Source organism: Rhipicephalus microplus, unplaced genomic scaffold (genome assembly GCF_043290135.1).
Source record: "Rhipicephalus microplus isolate Deutch F79 unplaced genomic scaffold, USDA_Rmic scaffold_821, whole genome shotgun sequence".
NCBI lineage: Eukaryota > Metazoa > Arthropoda > Arachnida > Ixodida > Ixodidae > Rhipicephalus > Rhipicephalus microplus.
Genome location: NW_027465375.1, coordinates 20,316 through 29,683, shown reverse-complemented (window position 1 = coordinate 29,683; position 9,368 = coordinate 20,316). Strand labels below are relative to the sequence as shown.

Below are 9,368 nucleotides of genomic sequence, written 5' to 3'. Positions count from 1 at the left end.
AGGCTGGATTACCTAGTGTGAATGTGACATTAATGCACACTCAAATGCATGCACATACAAGATAAAAACAATGGTAGAGAAAAAAAAAATATGAAAGAATGAAAATTTATTCACACATTCCATAATATTTACACTATTTAGAAAATGCACCAATGGTCCTCCTCTGTTAAACTTCCGCAACGCCCTGGTTGTCCTTCGCCCTGCAAATGTTTTGCAGAATTTATACATTTAGTCAGCCACACAATGGCTTACATTCTTCCAAGTCTAGATGTGATTTAACATAAAAACATTAACATAAAAATAGCTATGCATGTTGAAGGGGTACAACAGCTGTGCCAATTACGCGAATTTGATACAATTCCCCGCTTTTGCGCCGAGCTGCCAAAACCATATTGCGCCACGCTGCGCCAAAATGCCAGACGAGCCTCCAAATTTTCTCAGTCTCTTTCTGTACATGCATGTTGCAAGCAGATGAATATGGCCAAGTTTCTCTTAAAAAAAGGGGGGGGGGGGAGTCCTTTGACACAAAGAACACACTTATCTTACCGCTTGGCAAGCTTCTCAATATCTGAAAGCTTCTCAACAATGAAGTGGTTCATCTGTTTGACTGCCAACGGCAGTACTCCTGCAGGCACGCCTTGATGCTCCAGACGTGCTCTGTAGCAGTCTGAAACAACAAAAATTATCAATAAATAGCCTTGAAGAAACCAGCTGCTTAAAGAACTAATAGCATCGATATTACTTTAAGAACACAAAAGTTCAAAATTGAACTTTTAGTCATATTTCTTGATGCAATGAAGTGTTATATGCTGAATGGCCTAGAATATGCCTTAGCAGCACAGGCTTGAACAATACAGAAAGCATTCTCCAGTTAGCAAAAGTGTTCCGTTCCAGCATTTATTAGAAAAAAGGAAACTGCGAACTTAGCGTGCACATGCACAAAAATAATCTAAAAAAGTAACATTTCACAGCTCTCCACTCGCACCATGTAACTGTGTGGATTTATATAGTGCAGGAAGAAAGCAGAGAACACTATTTCTTTTTTTGTCATTTTTTATGAAAGAGATATAAGTTATGATGAAAAAAATGCTGGCAGTCTACACACTAGCTCTATTGTTGGCTTTTCTTTTTTTCGACTATCTTTTTGAACTACCAGTGCATTTAAGAGACTTAAGACTTTCACCTGCCTGCACTCCTGACTAAAACAAATGAATTTAATAGTAAGTAAGAGGCAAGGTGTTGGGTCACATTTTTACAACTACATAGTTTATGTAAAATTGTGTTCATAACTGAAGTCAAAGCAGACAGTAAAGTTTGTAGTGGCTTCAAAATAGACTCAATTGCAACCGAGCTTTGCTGTGATTTCATGTACTAAGAATAAGATTGGTTCAATATGCATTCCAAGAGACTGTCTGCACACTTACCACGCATTACGTCCAACTTCCACGGTGTTAGGGGAGCCTTGCGTGGACGGTTAGGGTACCGTGGACAATGTTTTCCTGCATAACAGATATCCACAACAACGAATTCCCCCGTTACCAACTGACACACACTATGCTTTTGTATTATAACCAACCATGCAGGGAGCGCTCCTTAAGGTTGTCTTTCGACCAGATGGTGACTAGCAGGTCCTTGACAAATAAGGAATCCTTATGATGGGACTGCACATGTTCCCATGCACCTTTCTTGACCATAAGCCCTCGTCCAATGTCCACCTGCACGGAACATATGCATTCTGAAGGCATCCATGTGCAGTGCAACCTGTATTGCATATCATAAACAACAAAGGTCTATTCATTTCACCAGCACTTTGTCAGCCAGTTTTGTGGTGCTGCACTCTAGCATTCTTTCTATGAACTGCACATGGTGGTGTCAGCACCACAGTATTCATTGAGAGAAAGTGCAGCCTTTGTGCAAGACCAGTTTACAAAGTGCCTGCACCTTCTCAGTGAGGTTGTGCTGAATCCGCGCAGCACGAGATGGCTAAAACAGCAGCAGACAAGGCCAAGTGTATTCCTTAATATTTCTGTCCAACAAGTACGTTAGTGAAGTTGTTTTAGTAAGTTGTGTTGCTGACAACGAAATTCATTTTTTTTGGTTGTTCATAAGTTCTGCTTAAAATTTACACATATCTATAATGATCACTGAACTCTTTTTGGAATGTCTTGCTCAGCTGTGCAGAGACAAACTTCTATGACAAGTAATCTATAATGCTCAATCTTGCTTTATATTATTTTAACATGCTTTCAAAAGAACAGTTGTTTGTAATTTGGACAGCTGCACATTATTGACATTCCAGATAGAATACCATTGTTTCACTGTCATTCGGTTGCGGATTGGATGAACCTGGGCGAAGGGCTCGCTCTGTCAAGGTGTCTTGTAGATCCTCAGACACGGAGGGGCTCGACTGGCTGCCATCCATGATCCTTTTCATAATTCTGCAGCCTGCATTTATACATGAGGTGCCGTGCTGTTTGCATTGCCCAGAGAGGAAAAAGAGCTGACAAAATATTTTCATTAAATTTCATCAAACAGCTGTAAACAATAGCCATTTGCAGTCTAAACTCGAAATATCTTCACTTAAAGACTGCCGAACGTTTTATGGTAACAAGCTGTACACACTGCTAAATGTCAGAAGAATGGCATTAATGCTTTCACAGCACAAAATCAGTACAATGAAGACATTTTCTGCTTCATACCTTTCATGTCTTCCAGTGCAGAAATAACCTTGTCCTGAAGCTCCATGTTCAGTCTTCTGAGTTGAGCCATCTCCCTGTCTTTTTCTTCATTTTGTTTTCGCAGTTGGCGAATGATGGTAGATTTTTTCTCTACCTGCTCTTCAAGGTTATCAATGGTTTCATGAGCCCCCTGAAGGCGCCCACTGTCCATTGCTTCTTTGTGGTGCTTTTTAGAATGTGGCCCATCTTGATTTTTCGCCTGCCTCTTCATATTTTCTTTCTTGCTTTTTAAAAGCTGAAGCAGGCGTGCCTCTGCACCACTTGTTGTTTTGTTTTTCGTTTTTTCTTTGATAGGGCTCTGGGCGAAAATAGAAAATAACTTGTTACACACTGTTTACACAAGTGTTGACAGGACCTTTTGTAGGAGGTTTAGATAATAATTTACCTCCGCTTCATTCTCGTAGTCCGAAGACGCCGGCGAATAAACCCTCTTCGGAATACGCGTTCTCTCTCTGGCCTCTGTCTCCGCGAAGTCCTCCGATTCTGGAAGACGTGAGGGCGGATTGCAACATTAACATTTACTGAGTTAGTGTCACATCATCCTCTGACGCGTGCACATTTCACGATCTCTAGCATGCACTTTTATTAGTTTTATTGCATTGTAAATTAACCATCGAACCTCGTGTGAATGCTTAAGTACCGTTGTAACACAACGTCATATGCCGCGAGCGAAATAGTAGCGTATAGACCTTGTCATTAGGTATAAAAGCTGCAGTGCCACAAACAAAGGCGCGTCCTACCGCAAAAGGGCCTTATATACTCCAGGCTGATATACCCGACGCTGTTGGTATCTCTCTGCGGCCAGGTAAATACCAGCGTCATCTCCGTAGAGTTTTCAGGTATATGCATAAATTAATAATGACACCATACTTATTTGCGATTGCACGCGGTAAATTAACAAAATGAACTATGCTAGTGGAGATTATCGATAAAATACTTTGTAGTTACTAACGGTGAACAGTGCTTAGCAGTCAGCCAGGCCAAAGAGAATGCATTTCGCCGGCAACATATCAAACAAAAGCAGGCTTACCTCCCAGTGCCAGAATCCGGGCCCTATAGTAATCGCTGTCTCCACTGTCGTCCGTCCATTTGACTAAATAGAGGGATTTGGACTTGAAGTCTTGCTGGTGACGGGGGAAGAAATCTTTAACGTCTTCTATTGGCACCGTTCCAATTTTTTTATCATCTTCGTACCGGACTCGAACGTGGGTAATCATCTTGCAATGCTGAAGAAAACATCTACACACGTGCGCTACAGCTGGTCAAACGCTGGTCGCACACAGCAAGCAACAAGGGTCGACCGCAGCTGCGGATCTGATAGTTTGTCAATGAAAATGTTATTCTTCATTATAAGTAAACAAAAAATCAGAATAATTTTAAAAGTATTTTTTTACTTTTATAATGTTTGTTTAACGCTACGCTGTTTCAATCAATTCACATGCAGACTGCTGGCTGCAGGGTGTCTATGCAATATGGCAGCCGCTGTGGCCGCAGGCAGCCGGTGCACATTGTCCTATCGCTTACATCGCCGTTTCTGTACTTCGTGTCCCGGAGTGAAATAAGCCGTCTTGTTGCTTCAAGACCTCGCGATGGAGCGCGGTCCGAAGAAAAGAAAGAGAGGACCCTACAAGACTTATTTAAATCCCAAGTCTCAGTTCCAGCTACCAAGGAGCACCGCACGCGCTTGCCCGCCGACCGTAAGTTCTGATCATTTTCAACATGGATGGGCACTTTCGATCGGGGTTTTAGCTTGATCCGGGCCCTGCTGGTATCAGATCAGCGGTTGTCCACAACATTAATCTGCATGTTGTTCAACGACTTCGATCGTTGCGCCGTGTTTTACGGTCTTCCTTTTTACCACCCTTTATAGTTCTGCCCGCGAATGATCGAATGTGCTCGGCCGTGTTAAATTGCTATTTTTTATCAGTGCATTTTCTTTTTCATTAATTTAGCGCAGCAATTTAAGTCCAAATCTCATTATTTTCTTCTAGGGTGCCAGCCCTAGCATGCCTTCTTCGAGTGATGAGGCAGACAGCGACACTGAAAGGGCAGATCCACCAAGTCGAACAACATCACTGAAGAGCCGGAATAGTCACATAGCTAGTCCGGGCTCCGAACGTCCGGAAAGTGAAGAAGATTTCCCCGAGTCCGATAATGAGCCGGTAAATTGAGCTGGTAGTAGAATGCTACGAGAACTATTGTTTCTATACGATAAACCGTTTACTATATCGGCGCACTTGTTCTATCACAGGTAACGTCAAGTGGAGGCCGGTTAGGCTCGTCAGCTGGCAGTGCTATGGAAGCTCCTGCTGCAGCCCCTGAAGCACAAGAGCAGAGGAACAGCGCTGATCCGTCACAGAAATTTCCTGCACGCGAGCCTCACGCCCCAGCAGATGAAGTTATTTTACTAAGGCTTATCAGTTAATTAGTAAGCATACACATGCTATTTTATGCTTATGTATTACGATGGGAAATTATAAATTTTGGTTGGTTTTTTTTAGGACTCTCCACTTCAAGACGGCATTGCAAGCCTTTCTGACGCAGATGATTCGTCACTGTTTGATAAGGATGAAGAGGTAACTTTTACACACTAGTTGCACTCTACAAATATGTGCAGCTGGAAGATTCACATCCACTAGAATAGCCTTGAGCAAGTGCATTGGCACTGTGGTTTTCTCTTGCATAATCAGTTCAAGACGAGTTATCACTTGGGACAATAAACTCTGGGAACAACCTGCAACAGGTTTTCAGACCATGTTCTTAACACTGTCTGTTGTCATGTAATTTACGTGCTATGAGTGAACTAGCACAGCTAACTAGAATAGGCAGATTGGGTTACTGTGGCACTAAATGCTTATTTTTTTTTTTCTTCACAGGAAGCTTTTTCAAGTGACCATGCTTCACAGCAAGGTTTCCCTGGAGATTTTCTCACATTAGATGATGACATGGTGTGTTTGTTTTCACTGGAAATAACTAGATTTATGGTCAGGTTTTAAGGGCACTACTTTCACAGGCTCTTTTATGTACTGGAAAATGTCTGTGTAAATTGGGCACTGTTAAGAGGGACACGTAGCGGTGATTTGGTGAATGATTCATTTCAAGATCACTGGCTCTTTCATTTTAAAGAATATCTCACCAGTTGGTCTGTAAAAAGTTATCAGCCTAGCAGGCATGATATTTTGTACTGATCAATAACAGAGTTGTTTGCTCATATTCATTGGGCTTATCACGGTTCACTATAACTGAATTCTGTGATAGCTTCATTGACGAAAGCTTTTTTTTTTTTTACTTTCAGCAGCCTGCTGCAGATCCAGTGACAGAGCCTGATCCATCTTGCAAGGCACGCTTTGGAGACCTTTTTACACAACTTGTCACTGAGAAAGTGGTTCTTTCGAAGGGAGATATTCTCCTAATGGCACTAAAGCATGCTGTGAAGAATAATTTGACTCTTTTGGGTTTAACTAGCTTAATAGATTTAATTAACAGAATTTTTGATAAACCTATATTACCTCACTCACAGTATCACCTACATAAACTTTTTAGCGAAACTGGCACCACTATGACTTTTTTCTTTTTTTGTCCGAGATGCTTTTCGCATATTGGCAGTCTTGAGACAAATTCTTACTTGAAATGCTCGAAGTGCAGTCACACAACTTTTGTGTCTTCCCTTTCGGATGCCCCCTTTTTTGTCACTCTCGATGTGGAGTCGCAACTTCAAAGGCTACTTAAGGACTGTGATCTTCTTGATTTAACAAAGCCCCTTCCGACGAATGGGACATTTTCAGACATCTGGGATGGTACAATGTATCGTACTTTTGTAGCCGAATCTCAACACTGTGGACCAAGAATCAGTTTCTCGTTGAATGCAGATGGGACCCCGCTTTTCAAATCAAGTGGGACATCAATTTGGCCCATCCAGCTAATTGTTAATGAGCTCCCTCCACAGCAAAGAATGTCCAAATTGGTCCTGGCCGCATTGTGGTTCTGGAAAGAAAAGCCAAACATGGCACTTTTCCAAGGTACTTTTGTTGAGAAAATGAACGAGCTGTGTGAGAATGGCGTTGAATTACAACGTCAAGGAAGGGTTGAAAAATATAAGGTCTATTGTATCTGTTCAAGTGTAGATTCTGTTGCTAGGGCACCGATGCAAGGTGTAACCCAATTTAATGGGTATTTTGGATGTAATTGGTGTCTCCAAAGAGGTGAGAGAGCTGGCGGGGCAACTAAATACCCAGTTGAGGAAGTTGAACCCACAGAAAGAAGTGAGCTCCAAATGCTAAATGACATGGAGATTGCTTTGAAAGGGGGGGTGCCTGTGCAAGGAGTCAAAACAGTGTCACCGTTGATAAACCTGCCCCATTTTAACATAGTGTGGAGCTTTGTGCCAGACTATATGCACTGTGTCTTGCTGGGGGTAGCGCGCCAGTTCCTAGAATTGTGGTTCAATTCTGATAGTGCCTGTTCAATAAGCCGACATCAGCACATAGTGGACCGCAGGCTTATGTCTATTAAGCCACCAATGGATGTGAAGCGATTGCCGAGGCCGACAAAAGAGCGGAAATGGTGGAAGGCCAAGGAACTTGAGAGCTGGCTACTTTGTTACAGTGTCCCTGTTTTGCATGGCATTCTTGAGAAGCCATACATGCAACACTGGGCTTGCCTAGTTGAAGCCTTGCACATAATGTTGCAGCGTGCAATCAGCCCAACTGAGCTCACCATTGCCGAGGGGCTATTGTTGGAGTTTCATGTGCGTGCAGAACTGCTGTTTGGCAAGTCAGTCATGACATTCAACATGCACCAACTGACTCATATAGCAAAGAGTGTGCGCCACTGGGGACCACTTTGGGCACACAGTGCGTTCCCATTTGAAGCTGGGAACGGCAGCCTAAAAAAAGCTGTAAAAGCAGCTAACGGAATTCCCCATCAAGTCTGCCGAGTCCTACAGATGGAAAGCATGGTAGTAGAACTTCAACGGCAGGCTATCAGTCCAAGTGTAGCAGAGTACTGCTCGTCTTTTGATGGCACAAAAACGCAAAAAAGCGTACTTAGTAGTGGTGGCTACCGTTTTTTCGGACACGGTTCCCGACGTGCATCAGCAGGTTTGCAGCCATCTTTACATGACACTACCCTTGAGTTCACCAAATACAGAAGAATGTTGGCGAAGGGATCAATTATCACTGATAGCATGTATGCATCTAACAAGAGGACCAATAGCTCTGTTGTTGAACTTCAAAATGGGCATTTTGTTATTGTTGAAGAAATATACCATGGCAGCGACAACAAAGCATATATATCTGCAAGGAAATTAAGCTGCAGTCCAGTGATGTACAACTTGGTGGCCATGTCACATGTGCTGAAAGTAAATCACAAGGCAGCGAATACATCACTGGTCGAATGCTCTGAAATCAGAAAGGTGGTTGTGTTTGTGGAACTCGAAAGAGCTTCCTATGTATGCTTCCCTCCAAGTTCCTTTACATTGTAATGTATTTGAAGTGAAGAACCTATGCTGTGTAAGTTTTAAAGGAACCCTGTTTAGTGCACACTATGCCTCAAAACATGAGCGTTTTTTTATGTGAGTGGCCCTTGAAATGCCTTGAGGCGATCGACGTGAAATCGCCACCCGTGACTAGTTAGCTCTTCTAGTAGGCAAGATGTTTGTCATGATGACTCATACCATTGAAACAATTCCGTTTGAGTATATATAATGTATATAGTTCATCAAAAAGTATATAGTGAATCCAAATGTAAATTAATAAACATTGAGTATGTTATGTATATATAACATTGCCACGTCTATATATGGTAATAGAAGATTTGTACGGAGGATTCGCGGGTGACCTGATCATCTCCAAGCAAGCTCACCTAACATCATTCACTTTCTGGATATGGTGATGATTTTTTGTTTCACGATTATGTTTCAATGCATGGTGACAACATGGTGTACCTCATAAAAATTGTTCTTTAGAGCAGTCATGCCTGTGTAGCTCATGAACATACCAAGAAAATGTTTTTAAATGTGCAGTGAAAATGGTTATGTGTGGGCCCGCACATGAGAGCCTCCCCGGCTGCATATTTGAGACCACTGATATAGAGGGATTTATCGTGCTGTGCAGATTAAATTGATTGACCACATGGCTGTGACAAATTGTGAAATATCTGTCTGTAAGCCAGCTTGCTCTCTAGGTTTGATTGTTTTTGGAAATATTTTTTTTTCGTTAAAGTCTAGTGTTTTGCATATTGTATTAGGTATCTGAATATTACCGAAAAGAGATCGGTGGGTCTGAATTTCTTTAAATTTATTATGTCTCTTTTTGTGTGTATTAATGTTTTATATTTGCATTGTGTACTGAATGTTTTCCTATATTTATTCAGTGGGTGCTGTATTTTTTTTATTCTTACTGCTATTGTATTCTTTATTTTAGTGTGTGTGTCGGGGTACTGCAATATTACATGACGCTTTTTATTCTTTTTCATACAAGTTCAGTCTTGTACACTATGCATAGAATGTGTGCTTGTCATTCATACATAATTCATTGTGCCACTGTGAGCATCCTTAAAGGCCAACTCCAGCGATTTTTCGACCATGTCAAGGTAATGGTGTTTCTGTGTTCCTGAGACACTCTTGTCACG

At 41.8% G+C, this 9,368-nt stretch overlaps 2 protein-coding genes across 6 annotated transcripts; one reads left to right on the top strand and one right to left on the bottom strand.

Moving 5' to 3' along the window:
* Positions 1 to 89: 89 nt before the first annotated feature.
* On the bottom strand, positions 90 to 4,100 carry LOC119176307 (uncharacterized). The gene is made up of 8 exons (XM_075886116.1): positions 3,769 to 4,100; positions 3,124 to 3,221; positions 2,700 to 3,036; positions 2,309 to 2,445; positions 1,577 to 1,715; positions 1,425 to 1,499; positions 547 to 667; positions 90 to 200 (listed from the first exon to the last, which is right to left on the bottom strand). The coding sequence occupies exons 1-8, from the start codon at positions 3,953 to 3,955 to the stop codon at positions 167 to 169; spliced, it is 1,128 nt and encodes a 375-aa protein (XP_075742231.1). The 5' UTR covers positions 3,956 to 4,100; the 3' UTR covers positions 90 to 166.
* A 78-nt stretch (positions 4,101 to 4,178) lies between these two features.
* On the top strand, positions 4,179 to 8,998 carry LOC142795719 (uncharacterized). 5 transcript variants are annotated; one of them, XM_075886112.1, is made up of 6 exons: positions 4,179 to 4,435; positions 4,730 to 4,900; positions 4,990 to 5,166; positions 5,240 to 5,314; positions 5,615 to 5,686; positions 6,037 to 8,998. In XM_075886112.1, exons 5-6 carry the CDS (start codon positions 5,684 to 5,686, stop codon positions 8,218 to 8,220), a joined length of 2,187 nt encoding a protein of 728 aa, XP_075742227.1. In that variant the 5' UTR covers positions 4,179 to 4,435; positions 4,730 to 4,900; positions 4,990 to 5,166; positions 5,240 to 5,314; positions 5,615 to 5,683; the 3' UTR covers positions 8,221 to 8,998. The 5 variants fall into 5 exon arrangements, 4 of the variants coding, with proteins under 4 accessions (XP_075742227.1, XP_075742226.1, XP_075742228.1 ...); XM_075886111.1 differs by having other exon boundaries at positions 6,034 to 8,998; XM_075886113.1 differs by lacking the exon at positions 5,615 to 5,686 and having other exon boundaries at positions 6,034 to 8,998.
* The last annotated feature ends 370 nt before the right edge of the window (positions 8,999 to 9,368 follow it).

Excerpts from the sequence above, each read along its gene's own strand:
- LOC119176307 (XM_075886116.1), bottom strand. The coding sequence starts at position 3,955 with ATGATTACCCACGTTCGAGTCCGGTACGAAGATGATAAAAAAATTGGA. Across the intron at positions 3,222-3,768 it reads CCGGATTCTGGCACTGGGAG|AATCGGAGGACTTCGCGGAG; the intron begins GTAAGCCTGCTT and ends CACGTCTTCCAG. Across the intron at positions 1,716-2,308 it reads CGAATGACAGTGAAACAATG|GTGGACATTGGACGAGGGCT; the intron begins GTATTCTATCTG and ends TGTTCCGTGCAG.